At 45.5% G+C, this 19,296-nt stretch overlaps 1 protein-coding gene across 1 annotated transcript in view; it reads right to left on the minus strand.

Moving 5' to 3' along the window:
- The window catches only part of CCS (copper chaperone for superoxide dismutase), a 682,831-nt gene that overhangs the window by 11,758 nt on the left and 651,777 nt on the right, over positions 1-19,296 (minus strand). Inside the window, exon 8 of the mRNA XM_086938555.1 lies at positions 3,032-7,287. Within this exon, the coding sequence (XP_086794681.1) occupies positions 7,131-7,287 (157 nt within the window). The 3' untranslated portion in view covers positions 3,032-7,130. The remainder of the gene's footprint in view (positions 1-3,031; positions 7,288-19,296) is intronic.

A 19,296-nucleotide genomic window follows, 5' to 3' on the forward strand; every position in this document is an offset into this window, starting at 1 on the left:
CATAGGGAAGGTTCTCTCGCAGTGGCCTTGGATGAAAACTTTCGAATCTTAGAAGGTTGTTTTTTGCCGTAGGCTTGTAATGTGTGATAGTTTCAAAAGTACCATTTTCTTTGTTAATCACAAGGTCAAGTAACACAAGTGTGTTTTTATCCTTGACATAGGTGAACTTTAAGTTGTCGTCACAGGTATTCATCCAGTTGAAAAAGGAAGCTAGAGTGTCTTCTGTTCCATTCCAGATTTCCAGCACATCATCGATGTACCATTTCCATAACAAAATGTTTGATCTAAAGGGGTTGGTCTCACTGAGTATATATTTCTTCTCAAAGTCATGGACGTATAGTCCTGCCACGCTGGGGGCAAATGTGCTTCCCATCGAAGTTCCACCCGTCTGGGGGTATAGTGTTCCCTCAAATTCAAAATAATTTCGTTTTAATGCCAACCTAGCGCATTCCAAGATGAAGTTTCTTGGGGTTCTTGAAGTCCATTCCTCCTCCTCAAGCGCTTTTTCCAGGACCTTCAGTGTGGCATCTTGGGGAATGCTGGTATATAAACTCTCAATATCGAAACTCACCAGGATGGTGTTATCATCCACAGTAATGTAATGTGTGTGTAAATGTATGAAACTTATATAGCGCAGGACTTACCCTGGGGCATCTCCGCGCTTGCTTAGGGAACCCGTCCTGGTATTCCCCTGTGAGATAACCCTGGAAAGGTATCCACAAGGTGAAAGCCAGGCATCCCGCCGCGAAGGACCGATGTGGAGATTAAGCAAGCTATCGCCCAGAGTCGCAGAGTGTGAACCCGTGAGTCGAGAAGGCACCGGAGCGAGAATTATCGAGTCCGTGGGATTATTGAGCCCAACACCCGCCGAGGCGGGGAATTGAACCCTGGTCCAGGGCCGACACTCAAGCTCCAGGTCTGCCGCCTCTAACCCCTGAGCCACACTTCTCCACAGTGAGATCGTTGAGCAGTTGTAACAAGCTTTTAGTGTCTTGAAGGTATGTGCAGGTTTTTTGTACCAGTTTTTTGAAGAATACATATCAAAAACGGGATAGTGGTTCTAACAATGAACCCAAGCTGGACACTATTGGTCTTCCGGGTGGGGGATGTTTGTTCATGTGCATTTTTGGGATTGTGTAGAAGTATGGTATTCTTCCTTCACATTTACACAAGAAATCCGCCTCTTGCTTGGAGATGTATCCTCTTGTTTCTCCGTATTCAACTAGCGATTTTATCTCGCTACGCAGCTCCTCCGTCGGGTCACTTGGTAGTTCTCGGTAGCTTGTTTCGTCTGACAGTAGTCTTCGGCATTCGGTTTGATATGCTGACTTGTCCAGTACCACCGCTCCACCGCCTTTATCCGCGGGTTTTATCACGATAGTATCACAATTCCTGAGGGTCTCGAGAGTGATCTTCTCATTCGTCGTCAGATTTGTGAATGTTTTTTTCGGGGTTAGCGTCTCAACCTCGTTAAAGACAGCTTGTTCGAATGTGGTCACTTCCACTGGGATCATATGAGGTGGTGGCACAAATGTTGATTTTGTTCTTAAACCAGTCTCGTAAGAATCATCGGTGTTTGTCATCTCTTCTTTTCTTTCGAAGAATGCTTTCAGTTTTAGTTTCCTACAGAAAGATGAAAGTTCACACTGGAGTTTGAATTTATCCAGGTTAGCCGTAGGGACAAACCTGAGGCCTTTATTCAGTACTTGTTCTTCATCCTTAGAGAGTGGTCTAGTTGCTAGATTAGTCACTAGGTTTTCCAGTTGCTGGGCCCGGCCTGAGGGGTCTTGCTCCGTTGTTGATTCGTGTCCGGGTCTTCCGATCCCCAATGTACTTGGTTGCCTTGATTCCCCGGTCTTTTTTTTCCCCTTCCCCTTCCGCGCCTGGCTAAAAAAGGCGGTCTGTACGTATTTGGTTGGTAGAAGGGTTGCTGGAAGGGTGGTTGCCAGCCGAACATCTGGTAGTTCTGGGGGTGGTTGAAGGGATCTGGATATCCTTGCATTGGTATTGGGTTGAACGCTGGCCAGTTGCTTTGCATCTTCCCACGACCTCTTCCTCTTTGTTTTGTGCTCCCATTGCTTGAGTTGCTGCTCGCATTGGAAGTGTTACTTGAAGCATTACTTGAGGCATCGGAATTATCATCTGCCTTTGACGATGGTACGTATTCTGGATCTGAATAGGGATAGGCTTTGACCCTGGAGAATCTTTTCAGATCTTTCTGAAATTTTTGCACTTTTTGTTGCATCAGATTGTCCTTATATTCATTAATTTCCCTATTTAGTTCATCAAGTTTCTTCTTGTAACCGGTAATTGTCGTTTTTATCTGGCCCTCATCTAGTTGTATTTCAACTTGTATCTTTTCAGAAAGTCTTAGTGCAGTTTTCAGGATAAGCACTATCCAATCGTGCGTGCAGTGCCATGCTATTGCGGCACAGGCCTTCCGGAACTCAGCATCCTCCAAGAAATTGCGAGGTGCGTTGGTTACTAGCAAACCTTTTGGTGCCATGTTTTTGCTCAGGTACTGTTTTAGAATAGTTCCATGTAGGATAGTTCCAATCCTGCTTCTTTTAAGCTCTGTTAAATTCTCCCAGTCTGTAGTTTGCGATATGCTTTGTGCTATGTTCGCATCCGCGAATATAGATAGATCTCCCACAATTTCCTCCACCTCAGCCGAGGTGTAGGAGAGGCCTTGATTCTCGCTCATGTTTGAGGGAATTCTAAAGGAAAAGTGTGTGTTGACTATGTGAAACTCTCGCAGCTGCGCGCTGCCTAACTGTCGTAAAACAAAAGGGAGAGTAATGGTATTTCACTACAATGTGTGGTAGGAACTCCTGGTCCCCTGGAGGAGATATAGAACACAACAAATGGAGGAGTGCCCCCTATAGGCAAAACAGAGAAAGTCTCTGTGACAAAATCTTAAGGCTTAATCAAGCAATTGTGCCCAACCTTTACTTAGGACTTTGCATATCCTTTTTGAAGACCCCTCACTGACCAACCTAGTTGGTGACATGCTTCATCATTGGGGTCCCACCCCGCTAATGCCACGGCCCCATCCATCGATCGTTTTAATTAATTACGAATAACAAACACAAATTCTTCTTTCTACTTCTGACGCTAATTCCAATCAGGACTCCTGATTGGAATTAGCGTCAGAAGTCCTAGAACGAGGGGGTGGGGCTGCGGCAGCACTTAGGGTTTGAGTGACAGCGCACTGGACAGTAATAGTGCGCATGTTCAGTTTTGGGCTGGTCATTTTTACGACCAGCCCGAACATGCGCATTAGCCTTCCCCTAAGGAGAGTGAGGGTTGCTTCATGCCGCAACCCCCGGTCTCCTAATGGGCGGGGAGTATCCCTGCTCAAGCCAATCCTGGTGCTACTGGAGCAGCATCTGGATTGGCTGAGAGGGGTTGCCAGCCACTCCAGTGACGCAGAAGATGTTGTAGGCACCAACGCGGGACCCCAGCAGTAAAGGCGGCGCGGGTCAGGTAAGTTTTCCCCAGTATTGCGAGCTGCGACTGTATTGACCCCACTCCCCGCAATGTTTTCATTTTCAGCAAGACGTGTGTTCGCATTGCATCTTGAATCTAAGAGTTCCAGTAGCTTGACTGTTAGTTGATTGCATGCTATCTGCAAATAACGTCTGAATCCCAAAACATTGATTCACTTCTGCCAGTTATTTCAGACACGTAGTAGTGCTGCGTTTGGAGAGGCAGCGGCTAATTAAGGCAGCACTGACATCGTGTTGTTCAAATTGGCGGACCGTACTGCCTTAATGTGACTGTCTATTAGGGAGACCCTGTGATACTCAAACAGGCCACTGCTGTGCATTGTGCCCGGGACTCCTGCCCGGTTCCAGGGGTGGGCTCAGGTTATGTGTGTTACCTCCATGGCACCGATTACAAAAACACACAGTTAAATGCTGTCAGTAGCAAGACAGCGGGACCTAAACAGGGTTCAGCCACTTTAATCACGTGGTGGCAGCAGCGTTGGTTACTTATTTGCACACACCTGCACAGTGATGCTCATAGAAACATATTATGTTCCATCATATAGTCTATAGCATTCACCTTACATCTATTAGTTGCTGCGAAAGTCTAATACTTCTGTGCGTAAACTTGCAGAAGAACGATGGGGACACGCACACACCGTACTCCCATCACCTCACTGACTGTATGTGACTCAGCAGAGGCCGCAGCCTGCTCTGTGAAGCAAACATTAAGAGACGGTCGCGGCTGAGAGCGCAACAGCAGGGGTCCAATCATGCGCACAACCCCATCGTCTGCAACCACACACAAAACAGCACCAATCTCTCTCTCTCTTACACACACACACAAACGCAAACACACGCATGCACACACACACCCATGATTATAAGCTAAGGATCGCAGACAAGGCAAGATGCACTTCAGAACAAGTTACTTAAGCGCAATAGAAGAGGCCCCATATCAAGCATGGTTCCTGGCTGTCGGTTATGAAGAGCTAGGAGCAAGAGGAAACCAGCAGGCAGTACCGGCGGCTTGTGGGTGTATTTTCTAATTTGCGGAGAGAGAGGAGAGCAAGCAGCCCTAAAGTAACAGAAGGGAATTTGTTTATGTGTCTGTAAAGGGCATGCGCACACTACAGTATACATTTTCCTGCCTGGTATATTGGACAGCAGGGTTCTGGGGACGAGAGACTGAAGGAGAGTGGGGGCTTGGGGTTGGAGTTGGAGGAGAGAAAGGCTGAGGGAGAGCAGAAACTCAGAGGTGAAGGAGAGAGAGGGTGAGGGAAAGCAAAAACTTGAAGGGAGAGAATGAGAGAAAGCAGAGCCTTTGAGTTGGAAAGAGAGACTGAGAGAACGCAGAGCCTTAGAGGTGCAGGAGAGAGAAGCCGAGGGACAGCTGAAACTTGGAGGAGGAGGAGAGAGAGCAGAGGCTTGTAGGTATAGGAGAGAGAGGCTGAGGGATAGCCAAGACTTTAAGGTGGAGGAGAGAAACGCTGAGGTGCTTTATTAACCTTCTTGCTTTCTCAGATTTGCTTGAAAATGCACCATTTCCCAACAGTTTTTTTCAAAATTTTCATAAGGTGGAAATCCCCTTATGCCAGTAGGGCTTGCTTGCTACGCTTGCTCGCCACAGGCTACTCATCCCCAACATTTACGCCACACCACTTTCAAATGTCACCAGCCGCCACTGGAAGGTAAAACAAAGGTTCTAGCAGATCAAGGTTAGAGGTCTGATTCATGTGATGAGTCAAAGTAGTAAAGCTGTGAATAAGGATAGGAATATTTTTTGTGGGGCGGGCAGCGCAGAAGCCAGGCAAAAACAGGTAGAATACGTAGTAAGGCCACTGATATGAAGTGATTCAAATTTGAACATTACTCTGTATGATGAGGAAGGGGAATTGTGAAATTGGACAGTATTCTGAAAGCAGCAGAAGAGTCCATATATGGTTCTGTAGGTTGAGAATACACACAGCTTCGAAGGAAGAGGTGGAACACCAGAAGTAACAGTGATGCTAAACAAACAAGCTAGAACTGGAAAACGAGTATGGAAGAGAACACACTAGAATATGGAAGAAAGATATTGGAAGAGAGAGGCTGTAGACAAAGTTTGAGAGAACTTAGTGAGATAGGCAGAACAAAAGAAGAACATCAATCAATCATGGAGTTTGTAGAGCGCACAGGTACTCGAAGAGTGTCGAAGTGCTACACAGCTCACTGAATACCTGTACTAAGACATCTCAACTCAAACGCTCCTTCAAAAAGCCAGGTCTTAAAAAGGCGTTTAAAGGTCTGTTCTTCCTTTACCTACCAAAGATGCAGTGGTACGGAGTTCCAAGTAGAGGAAGCGACGAACGAAAAACAAGAACCACCCTATTTTTTGCTCTTACATCTCGGAACTTACAGCAACAGAGCACTGGAGTAGTGAAGAGATCGACCCTGAATATACGGTCTAATCCTGTTCCTCAGATAGAAAGGCCCTCTTAGGTATACGGCCCTGTGTGTCAGCATGAAATGGACTTGCTCTTTAATGGGAAACCAATTAAGCTCTTTTTGGTGATGCTGGATGTGACTCCTTTTCAGCACTTTCACTAAAAGCAGAGCTGAGGCGTCTGCACAAACTACAGTCTTCTCAGGATAGAAGTAACCAATACTAGTAGCTTTTGTAAAAGGAAAAGTGGCTTTAGAGTCATCAGAGTTAAGGGAAAGTGGTGCAGAAAGTGAGAATATTAGAAAAGTAGGTGAAAATACAGTGGCAGACACGTGTTGAGGTGCTGCAGAAAAGTGTAGTTAGAAGAAAATGATTAGATGTAGGAATTAATGTAAGAGAGGGAGGTTAAATAAAAATTAAGCTCCAGACTCAGAGTCTGGAGAGGCAGTCTTACACAGAAAAGTAGGCATCAGGATTCAAGGATTGACATTCAGCCAGATGTCAGAGCACTGACACCCTATACACACCCTCAGCTGAGTATTTAAAATAAAGGAAAACTAAAGCTTCTAGAAAAATGAGGGGGGCACTCATCTAATTATACACAAAGTTCCATCTATGTCCCTCGTGATTAGAAACATTGTATTAACAAGTGCTTGTTTGGCGGTTCAAAGGAAATCAAAGAACATAGAGTAAAGGAACAATTTAACATTTTGCAACCTCTGACATCTAAGCAAGACTTGAGTTCTGGTCTCCCCCGAAATTGTATCTGAATGAATCAATTAGAGACACTATTTAAATCTATCTAATTAAATCCAGTGATCTGTCAATTATTGTGAAGGGCACAGACAGTAGTGCTGGGAGAAATTGGAGGTGACCCAGTGATTCTATACTTAAGCATGCCATGTCTGTTGTCAAAATAGATACAAAATAATGATAGTACACAATAGACACTGCCTAAAAGAAAGCACTACCATGATCATATGGGCTGGAATATTTAGGGGACAGTCGGAAGTAGCAACAGCCAAATATTTCACAATATTCTTTGAATTACTGTTCCTCAGCATGGAAAAATCACACCTTGGAATCCATGGTTTTAGCTGCAATAGCCAAATCTCCTGATTATTGAATAATTGCATGGTTTATTATCTTCTGCAGTTTCTGCTTCACATTGTGCATGTCACCATAACATGGCTTGTATTCCCATCTGAGTGTTGTCGCTACAGGTTAGCCAAAGGTTGGGGAAGCCGCAGACTTTGTCCCGAGCTAGCTCTAGTTCGTTCACGTTCATCCCAAAGTGTCACCCCATCACATGTGCAGATCTTCTTGGGGTTCTGGAAGAGGCCAGCTGAGCATGCAATTATACCACCTGCCAATCTAAAAGAGAAGAAGTAACATGGGTGAATCTGTACTCCGTATTCCTTCATGTCCCTTTCTTTACAATCACTAGTGGAGTAGGGTTGGGCTACAAGTCTACTACTGATAACATACGCTGCTGTCTCATCCTGTTACTTGTACGCTTTCTGTTCCTAGATGTAGCAGTGATGAAAGTGTCTAGAATGAACTTGGGCGTGATGCATAGATGGATGTAAATTCAAATAAAATACCCCCCACACTTTTTATTTTACTGTCTGATACTTGCAAAAAACTGTTCTGCAACAGCCTAAACTATAGAGGTGTGATGGAAAGACACGCGTATGGGTGAACATCTTTTGTAAAAAGATTGGCTTCAAATCGAATTATTCACGTTTTGTACTATGAAGTACACCTGACTAATGCAACTGATGCTACATTTTTTTTCAACGTTCCATTTAGAACCAGCATTGTCAGCGCAAAAGGTGCGACTATAAATGTGGTATTGTATGGCAAAGTAAAATTTCACATTTACAGAGCATCAATGGAAAAACAGTTCTGCTTGGCAGAGCTTGCAAAGGATGGCCTGCCTCACTCTGAAGCGTGAGGAGGTTTGTGCTGCAATACGAGACACAGCTATGGACATCTTTTGGGGGATCAATCAATCAATCAAACTCTTTATTTTCGGTAAAATACCATAAAAGAGACAAGCATACATAACATTAAACAGCAAGACAATTCGCATTATAGTTTTTAAAAGAAAAATATAATTAAAAAGTGACAGACCATGGTGGAGTTATAACGACTGGCGATGAAACACCTAAAAACAGCAAAATATCATACAATTCATAATTTCAATTCCTTGGTCCAGTCCAGATTTCCAGTGCAAAGTAGAAAATGTCTAAAGCGCACATGCCATAGTTGATATTTAGGTGGGCGTCAGAAACATGGAATTACATACTTAGGTTATTCAAGTTTAAGTTAAAATCAAGATTTAAAAAACGTCCAATCTTCACAATAAAAACGATTAAGAAAGAGTTTGAATATACGTATGTACAAAAATGAAAATAAGATTTACATTATAGGGTTGTTGGCCATCTTAACAGATAATTTTGATAAGGCAAATGATCATATTTGCAGCTCTACAGACTGAGTCGGGAGAGCTGCTTCTGACCTCCTTCTAATAGCCCCTGAGTGGCCCAAGAATTTCGCAATTGTGCACACAAATAAAGGTCTTGCATCAGATTTCAGATGCGCAGGGCCATTTTAGAATCACAAGTTCCAAGTTGTCTGCAGACTGGAGTCAACCATTTGCTCCTAGGTTTAGCAAACGCTTTACAGGCGAGAAAAACATGGCCAATGGATTCATGTAGGCAAGGGCAACAGGGGCAACCCTTTGGCTGTGCTCTATTTGTCGACCATGAATTTGTGAAGGCATCCATTGGAAGACTACCGTGCCTGAATTGAATATAGAGCTTCCTGTCAGCCGGCACCTTGATTATGTCAAGGTAACTTTCTAGGGAACGGCTGACTTTGAAGTCTCTAAATTCCTTTGATACTATCGAGATATGCATTTTGATCAACCCATTCCCAGTAGGGTTTCAATCTGACTTCTAGTGTGGGTTGGTGAGCAAGCAACATTATGTCCAGGAAGACCTATACTGGACATGAGACTTTTAACACATTTAATCCAGCCTATTTTGTTTGTAGTGTCTAGGGCATTGACCTCCATGAAGGCAGCGGCATAAAATATCAGTTCTGGGGTAGAAACCATCCGCCGCCAAAACAACCGGGTTCGAAGCCTCGCTAAATCACAAATGGGTTTGATGCTCGTATCAAGCTTTAGTGGGTTAAGCAGACTTTGCGGGAGAGAAGCCAGATTTTTAAGGAACTTGTTCTCCAGGGTTGTCAGCTCACTCTTGCCATATCCCACAACTTTGCCCTATAAAGGATGCGGCTCACTGCCATGCAGCTATATCTTTTCAGAGCAGGTGCAATTGGCTTAGTGTGGGAGAGGTGGTGTTCTTTTCGCACAACCCCTATTACTTGGGAACTTTTGAGGTGGGCCTTATTAAGATAAAATTTCCAGGCCATGTCCTCAGACAATTTGATTCCCAGGTAATCAAGGATCCCACTCTCTCTAGGGGAGTGTTGTCTAGGAGCAGTTTTTCCTGAAAGGACTTGTGGGGGTTTAGTAGCATTATTTTGGTTTTAGATGTAATTATTTTGAGCCCTCTCATCACAAAAGAGCATGAATTGATTTAGTAATATTTGCAAGCCCATTGGTGTTTTCGAGACGAGAAAGGTATCGTCTGCGAATAGAAGACTGGCAATTTTTGGTTAGCTAAGGAGGGACATCAGTTGGAATGGCAGATAGAACCTCAGCAACATAATTATTGTAGAGTGAAAACAAGGTTGGGGCGAGAACGGAACTCTGTCAGACGCCCCCACTCTCCTTTGACGGGGTCGGTGACCTGTCCCTGGCTACCCCATCTTACTCTGGCACAGTTCCCTTTGTGTAGCCTGATCAGAAGTGCAAGGATACCCTGGGGCATGCCCATCTCTCTAAGGACCGCCAAAGTTTGTCCTTGGGAATGAGATCGAATGCAAATTTAAAGTCTATAAATGCAATATATATGCTCCTTTTGCGCAGCAAGACCACTTTCCAGTACAACATAAGGAGGCGGAAGACTTGATCGATTGTACCGGCCTTCCGTCAAGAGTCCGCTTGGAGGGGGAGAGGATATTATTCTGATCCATTCAATCCTGGATTTTAGCTAGAAGAGAGCGGCAAAATACTATTTGGGCACCATCGATCAGGCTAATTGGTCGGTAGTTGGCAGGATTGGACCTATCGCCCTTTTCAAAAATAGGAATTATTTCGGCCCCTTTCCATGATTCTGGGCTGCCCCCCCCTCCTCCCCCCACCAGCGATGCCCCTAGAGAGTATCAGCATATAAGTTGTCCATTTCTCCCTGTCAGAACGGAAAAGGTCCCCTGGAATACCATCCGGGTCGGGTGTTTCAGCAGGTATGATTGCCTTTAGAGAGGTCAGAATTTCCTCGCTGGTGATTGAGAGACCATATGGTGGTTCCAGTTGGTCAAGCACTACTGATTCCTTTGGTAAAGCTACAGTGGGTGAAGTATTCTATTCTATTCTATTCTGGGTTTGGTAAAGCGCAACAGCTACCCCAGCAATGGGGCGTCCCGGCGCTGAGAGACAGCACACACCCTACCAGGAGGGGGAAAGGGGGGGGGGGGGGATCTGGGAGCTACTCTAGAGGGAAGGAAATAGGAGGGTCTTGATTGCCTTACGGAAGGTCGAAAGGCAATCTATGGAGCATATGTGAAGAGGAAGAGCGTTCCACAGCTTGGGTCCCAGGACCTTGAAGGAGCGACCTCCAGTGCGACACAGTTTTATTCGGGGTACTTTCAGAAGAAGTTGGTTGGAGGAGCGCAGCTCACGGCTAGGAACATAGGGGCAGGTCAGGTTTTGTAGTAGAGGGGGGTTTCCCTGTTTGACAATTTTAAAGATCGTAATGAGAGCTTTAAATTTAACTCGGTTTTCCACGGGCAGGCAGTGGAGTTTGCGGATGGTGGCTCTGGCTGAGCATCTGCGGGGAAGACCGACCAGCGTTCTAGCCGCCGCGTTTTGGACTCGTTGAAACCTAGCAGTTTCTGCTTTGTTTGCGCCTAGGAGGAGGACGTTCGCGTAGTCCAGGCGTGATAAGATGGTTGCCTGGATAATCAGCTGGCGAACCTTCGAATCGAAAAAGCCGAGTATGGGCCTGAGATTTCTCAGAAGTCCTATACAGGTGGCTGCTATCTTTTTGGTGTGTGTCTGGAAGCTGAGATTGGCATCCATCCAGACTCCCAGATTTTTGGCGCTGGATTTAGGGAGTGGGGTGGTACCAAGGGATGACGGCCACCAGTGCTCGTTCCATTGGCTGGTGTTTCTGCCAAGAAGGAGCACCTCGGTTTTCCCGGCGTTCAGTTGGAGATAATTGTCCGTCATCCATTGTGCCACTGCTGCCAGGCCATTTCTGAACCTGGACGCCGCGCTGGAAGGGCTTTCAGTGAGGGTGACGACCAACTGGGTGTCGTCGGCGTACGATACCAGCGTGAGCTCCCACTCTTTGGCCACTTCCGCAAGAGGCTGAACGTATAGGTTGAAGAGGGAGGGGCTCAGCGCTGAGCCCTGGGGGACTCCCTGTGCTATCGGATAAGGTTTTGAGAGGAAAGGGGGGGCTGACACCCGGAAAGATCTGTCCTTAAGAAAGGAGCAGAACCAGGTTAGAGCAAGGCCAGACACACCGGCCATCTCCAGACGCTTCAGAAGAATGTCGTGTGATACCGTATCAAAGGCTGCGCTGAAAGGGCACGTTCTTGCCACATGTTCGCTGGGATGTTCGTCCCTTTCTCTCTTTGCCTTGACTTGAGCCCGTTCGTATTGCCTCCTTAGTTCGCATATTAAAAAAGTGTCCTTTCCTCTTAAGGCTAGAGTAAGTCATCTTTTTAATGTTCTACATTCCTTTGAGAACCATGAGGTCGTGTTGGTTAATTTCGCCCGATTCGACCTAGCCTTGTGTGTATGAACAATAAAATACATTGCCAGGTGAATAGAAAACTTTGAATGTAGAATACTGCAGCTTTCTGAAGTGGTTTGCTCATTTGACTCAGATAGCAACACCCCCTGATGATTGTCAAGGTCACTATTTAGAGTGTTAAGCTTGAGTTAATCAGCTAAGATAGTGGACTATTTGAGCCGGCGTTTGTCATTTGAGGGAGTCACCTCCCTTGTAAAGAGGAGGGCAGAAGCTGTCGTCACCATTTCTCCCCATGGGTGCACAGTTGCCAGACTAAGAAGGTTATGATCACTTTCACAAGTCTGGATTATAGACATGTCTAATATAAGTGGCCCTAAGCTAAAGTCCACAAGTATATAGTTTATCCTACTGAACCCATTTGGCCCAACATAAGTCATTCCCTGCCTTTATCAGAAATGAGTCTTATATTTATGGCACATAGCCGATGTGCTAGGGTTATGCAATTCAACTGCAAGGCTGCTTGGGACCACTTCTTCATTGGAGGAAGGTTCAGTCATGGGACTGACCACATGGTATCCTCCTCATTGGCCTCTAAGATATCTTCCCAATCGAGGGGCTCGAAGGTTACATTGAAATCGCCGCCCATGATTAATGGGTGGGCCACCTGCTTTGTGTCCAGCACTTTGTCTAAGGCCTGCAGAGTTGGTGATTTGCCTGTTCTGGAGCTCCTTGCGTAAACATTGAAGATATTAATGCTCCTACCCGATGAGCCTTTAAGTTTAACCCAAAGGATATCTGGGTTGTTAATAGGAAGCTCCTTGGGGACACACAATTTAGTGCAATATTATTCAGAATAAGCAACCCTCCAGAGGGAGGGCCATGTTTAGAGGGGATTGCCCGTTTGTGCAATGTTACAAACCCTGTAATAAAATAGGTGTCAAGCTCCAGGTTTCCTGCAGGATGCAGATCTCAGGTTGGTAAATAAGCTTTAGCTAGTGCAGGAGATCTAATTTTCCCCTTACATCTGCCACATGCCACAATCTATTTTGAATTCCATAGTGTCTATGGAGTGCGGTGGGTTGGGGGAGAGAGGAGATGGATCTAGTTAAGCCATATGGTTTTTGGTGGACTGGTATTTGGTGATTGGGATGTAGGGGCATCATTTTTACAGATTCGGTAAATTCTGTAAAATACCGAATCGGTAATTTTACTGATTCGGTAAAACCCAGATGTAGGTGGTACTCTTCTGAGTCCCAAAGGCCTTTCAGATTCGGTATTTTACCACCCAATCCAATTCGGTGGTAAAATACCGAATCCTGGTGTGCATGCACATGTGTGCATGCACACCTGTGCAATGTGACACACAGACATGCCCTTAGGGCATGTCTGTGTGCCACATGGCACACAAGTCCGGAATTGGGGTGCTAGAGGGTGTCAAAGTGACACCCCCTGCACCCTTGCAGGATTCGGTGTTTAACGATTCGGTAAGTACCAAATCGGTATTGCCCATTGATTCCTATGGGCTTCATGGCCCATAGGAATCGATGGGCAATACCGATTCGGTATTTACCGAATCGGTAAATACCGAATCCTACCGATTCGGTAATTCTCAATTACCTACATCTCCCCCCTTCATATTTGCCGACTCTTAAATACCGAATCGGTAAAATTCGGTATTTAAGAGTCGGTAAATATGAATTACCTACATCTGGCCCTAGGTTCAGTGTATTTTATTGTGACGAAAATCCAAGAACAGAAGTGGAATATTAACATCTTTTTGTGACATTTGTAATAAAGCTTGAAACATTGAGAGGACATATTTGAACCAGTTGTTGTTGAATGGTTGCACAGATGGATGCTGTAGCGTTCAGTGATGCTGTGGTAGCGCATAGTGAGGTTGTGGTGCCCCTGAGTGGTGATGCTGTGGTGATGCGATAGATTGACAGAGTGAGTGCGATAGATAGATAGAGGGAGGGCGATAGATAGATAGAATGAGTGCGATAGATGGATAGAGTGAGGACGATAAAGTGAGGGCGATAGATAGATAGACAGAGAGTGAGGGCGATCGATAGATAGACAGATAGATAGAGTGAGGGTGATCGATAGATTGCTAGAGTGAGTGCGATAGATAGACAGATAGATAGAGTGAGGGCGATAGATAGATTGAGTATGGGCGATATATAGATAGAAAGATAGAGTGGGGGAGATAGATAGGTAGTTGATGGAGTGAGGGCGATAGATAGAGTGAGGGCGATAGATAGTGAGAGTGAGGGCGATAGATAGTGAGAGTGAGGGCGATAGATAGAGAGTGAGGGCGATAGATAGAGTGAGGGCAATAGATGGATAGATAGATTGAGTGAGGGCGATAGATAGATAGATAGATAGATAGATAGATAGATAGATAGATAGATAGATAGATAGAAAGATGGATAGATAGATAGATAGAGTGAGGGCGATAGACAGGTAGATGGATAGATAGATAGAGGGCGACAGTAAACATCCTGTATACGAGGAATTTACTGTGTGCAATTTTAATTTTGATTCAACGTTTCAATGAGTCCTCTCGAGCACCTGTGTTATGCTACTAATATAAATGAATTCGCAGATGTTAATCACTGTAACCAAACAAAAGGAGGCGGACATGTGGCCTCTGGCTTCAAAGGCACAAAACCTGAGTTCAGATCTGAATTCCTGCACATAGGCAAAGCGTCTTATCTGACAGTTTTGTGCTTTCTGAGCGGGCGGGCACAGTGAGTGCTGAGAAGCCGGACTACCAGTGTGCTCATTGTTTTGACTGCCTCTTTACAGTTTTTTTCTATCCAGCCATGAAGTGAAGGCACCTCAGCAAGTTAACTACACCACATATTTCTGCGTGCAACGAAAATGTATCTGGGGTCTGATTCCAGTCGGGGCGAATCAGACGTTTATCCTTTTTTGACCAACAAAGTCAGTTTGAAATGGACAGTAAAATAAATAAAACACACTGCACGCCTTCTGCTGTGAGCTCAGAGACGAGAATGGACAGGGAAGGAAGGCCCGGCAGAAGAGCTGTTATGTCTTATGTTTGTGGATGTCTGATGCTTGTGAATGTCTAATGCTTCTGGATGTCTGATGCTTCTAGATGTCTGATGCCTGATGCTTGGGGATGCCTGATGCTTGTGGATGCCTGATGCTTGTGGATGCCTGATGCTTGGGGATGCCTGATGCTTGGGGATGCCTGATGCTTGGGGATGCCTGATGCTTGTGGATGTCTGATGCTTGTGTATGTCTGATGCTTGTGCATGTCGGATGCTTGTGGACGTCGGATGCTTGTGGACGTCGGATGCTGGTGGACGTCGGATGCTTGTGGACGTCGGATGCTTGTGGACGTCTGATGCTTGTGGACGTCTGATGCTTGTGGACGTCTGATGCTTGTGGACGTCTGATGCTTGTGGACGTCTGATGCTTTGGACGTCTGATGCTTTGGACGTCTGATGCTTGTGGACGTCTGATGCTTCTGCATGTTTGTGTATGTCTGATGCTTGTGTATGTCTGATGCTTGTGTATGTCTGATGTTTGTGTATGTCTGATGCTTGTGGACGTCTGATGGTTCTGGATGTTTGTGTATGTCTGATGCTTGTGGACGTCTGATGCTTCTGGATGCTTGTGGATGTCTGATGCTTGTGGATGTCTGATGCTTGTGGATGTCTGATGCTTGTGGATGTCTGATGCTTGTGGACGTCTGATGCTTGTGGACGTCTGATGCTTGTGGACGTCTGATGCTTGTGGACGTCTGAAGCTTGTGGATGTCTGAAGCTTGTGCACGCCTGAAGCTTGTGGACATCTGATGCTTGTGGACGCCTGATGCTTGTGGACGTCTGATGTTTGTGGACGTCTGATGCTTCTGGATGTCTGATGCCTGATGCTTGTGGATGTCTGATGCTTGTGGATGTCTGATGCTTGTGGATGTATGATGCTTGTGGATGTCTGTTGCTTCTGGAATTCTGATGCTTGTGGATGTCTGATGCCTGATGCTTGTGGATGTCTGATGCTTGTGGATGTCTGATGCTTGTGGATGTCTGATGCTTGTGGATGTCTGATGCTTGTGGATGTCTGATGCTTGTGGATGTCTGATGCTTGTGGATGTCTGTTGCTTGTGGATGTCTGATGCGTGTGGACGCCTGATGCTTGTGGACGCCTGATGCTTGTGGACGCCCGATGCTTGTGGACGCCCGATGCTTGTGGACGCCTGATGCTCCTGGTTGTCTGATGCTCCTGGTTGTCTGATGCTTGTGGATGTCTGATGCTTATGGATGTCTGATGCTTGTAGATGTCTGATGCTTGTGGATGTCTGATGCTTATGGACGTCTGATGCTTGTGGACGTCTGATGCTTGTGGATGTCTGATGCTTGTGGATGTCTGATGCTTGTGGATGCCTGATGCTTGTGGATGTCTGATGGCTGATGCTTGTGGATGTCTGAAGTTTGTGGATGTTTGATGCTTGTGGATGTGTGATGCTTGTGGATGTGTGATGCTTGTGGATGTCTGATGCTTGTGGATGTCTGATGCTTGTGGATGTCTGATGCTTGTGGATGTCTGATGCTTGTGGATGTCAAGTCAAGTCAAAAAGGCTTTATTTCGATAAAAAAAATTATCATAAAAGCAGCACGTAAATCACAATACAACAATTTGTAAAATCAGAAAGCATATGTAAGACATTCTCACAGATTTGCAAAGCAATTCATTAAGAAACAACTATGTTTTAAAAGGAAATTAAACAGTCAATTTAAGCCTTTTGGTGCGAATGGACCAAGCCCATGATAAAAATTTGGCTAAAACACAAGCATAGGTGGCACGGATATCAGACATTAATATCCTGATTGCAGTCACATGACTCCTAGTAGCCAACTGCCGACATAGATTTTTGAGCCAAACTCTTCTTGGAATTGCATACTCACTGCACTCGAACATAAAATGCGCCAGTGACTCTGGTTTGATTAAGCACGTTGGGCAAAGCTCTGAGGTTTGTTCACGTGATTTCCAACTCAATGTAAAAGACTGAAGGGGAAGGGTTCCTGCTCTGAATTTAAAATATAAAGCCCTATCAAAGGGTTTTTCAATAATGTCAAGATACACTTCCCGCTTAGGTTGGTCTTTAAACTTCAAGAAATCCTCCGTAAGTCTGCCCATAGTAGTACTAGTGTTTCTTTTTGTGGAGATCCAGTCCCAATATAATTTCTTGAGCGTTAGCTTCGGGGGTGAAGTTCTATTTGACCACGCTCCATTGAGGCCCAGATTGGATAGCAGCAACTTCATGTCTCTTAACCATTTGATTTTGTGCCACCCTGGTAGTGACATGATTTCTGCAAGGCCTTGAGCATATTTACTGAGTTCCTCCACACGCCAAAGCCGCGCCCAAAGCAAGAGTGGACGAAATTTTGCGAGGTCATCAATTGGGCGACATCCAAGGTCCAACATTAGTGGGACCGTGGGAGTTCCCTGTGGTAAGGACATGATCGCTCTGCAAAATTTCATCTCTGATCTTGGTAGAGCATCGGAGATGGATGACCCCCAGAGTTCGGCCCCATAGAGAGTAGAGCTGACACCCTTAGCCGAATATATTTCTAGGACTGTAGCTATAGGTCTTATTTTGCAGGAGCGTTGTTCTTTCAAGAGAGCTCCTGTTATTCTCTTGTGGGTTAAAAGCATTTTGTCCAAGTGTGGTGTCCAATCCATTTTATGTGAAAGGCGTATCCCAAGATAGTCAAAAACTTCTACCCTCTCCAGTGGTTCAGCATTCAAGGTAGGAGGGCGGACTGGTTTTTTGGGAGGGTTCAGAACAAGATATTTAGTCTTGCTTGTGTTGATTACCAGGCCGCGATTTGCACAGAAAGATTGAAAGTTATTTAAGAGTCTTTGGAGGCCTATTGGGGTCTTGGATATTAAGAGCGTATCATCCGCGAAGAGGAGGGTTGGTATGCGTTCGCCAGCCAGGGATGGTTCATCTGAGGGATGTTTCCGAAGGTGCTCTACCACCCCATTGATGTAGAGGGAGAAAAGGGTGGGAGCTAACACACATCCCTGGCGGACACCTCTCTCTACCGGGATACTATTAGTTTTTTCCCCCCCTGGGCCCCACCTAATCTGGGCAAAACTATTTTCGTGCAGCCTAACAAGCAACACAAGCAGGTAATGCGGTAACCCCATATCGGCCAATACGCTCCATAGGGTCTCTCTAGGTACAAGGTCAAAGGCAGTCTTTAAATCGATAAACGCGAGATAAAGACTGCCCTTGCCTATGACCACAACTTTCCAGTAGACCATCATAAGCCTAAAAGCTTGCTCGATTGTCCCAGTTCCCACTCTAAAGCCCGCCTGGAAGTCAGTAAGGATTTTATTTTCGTCTACCCAATTAAGAATTCTTAGCAGTAGAACCTTGCCAACTACTTTTTGGCTGATGTCTAAAAGGCTAATGGGCCTATAATTTGCCGGATCATCCCTGGGGCCTTTTTTGTAAATAGGGACCACCTCCGCCCCCTTCCACGAGGAGGGGACAGGGGCGCCCCTACAGATAGCGACGAGCAGGGAATGGATCCGTTTTCCCCACTTTGAAGTAGCTGACCTTAAAAGGTCACCGGGGATACCATCCGGGCCAGCCGCTTTTTGGGGAATAATAGTGCCTATTGCGTATTCGACCTCCTTGATGGTAAAATCAAAGTCGCTAGGCTGGATGTTCCAAATTGGAGGGGGCATGAATGGGCCCCCAACCCCCCCTTGTGAGTCACTCGTCTGCAATTGATCAGCTTGTGGATGTCTGATGCTATGATCTGTAGTGGGTGAAGCAAAATGTGACTGACACAACAGGCCAATGGATGAAGAGAGGTGGCGGAAAGCCATTATATGCAAGTATATCATACATATTTTAATAAAATCAAACGGTCTTGGCAAATGCCAGACCTAAAAAGAAGAATCATTTGTCAAAGCAAATAATTTGACCATAAAACTGAGCCCGACTAACATCGATGCTTTAAAATGTGTACAACAGCACCTTCCGGAATGACCAAGGTCCTAGAACATGCCACATGTCCATTGTTGCATACTGCTGCTGATCAGTCCACCATATGTCTGTCTGTCTGTCCTATTGCCAGTGGGTGTATGAAACCCACTCCATCCAGTGTAGGGAGGGGCATCGATGGCCGGCCACGCTACTTCCGGTTTGTAAATACAAGAGCAGACCAAGGGACATCGCCTGTAATGCCATACTGCAAACAACATGGCGACAAACAGGCAGATAAGAAGCAAGTGAGCAACAATACATGTAGAACCCAAAGTCCTTGCTGTTAAATAGCTGCCTTGCAACAGGAGTAGGCACTGACCGTGCCAGTCTTTTTGTTACTTTATGGAAACATAATTTATAACACAATGCCTGTTTTGGGAGGAAGTGATGTCCTGTGGTGGCGCAGCAGGTCCACTTGAAACAGGAAGCAGCACTATGACCTTTCCTCTA

The sequence above is a fragment of the Lissotriton vulgaris genome, chromosome 9 (assembly GCF_964263255.1).
Source record: "Lissotriton vulgaris chromosome 9, aLisVul1.2, whole genome shotgun sequence".
Taxonomy (NCBI): Eukaryota; Metazoa; Chordata; class Amphibia; order Caudata; family Salamandridae; genus Lissotriton; species Lissotriton vulgaris.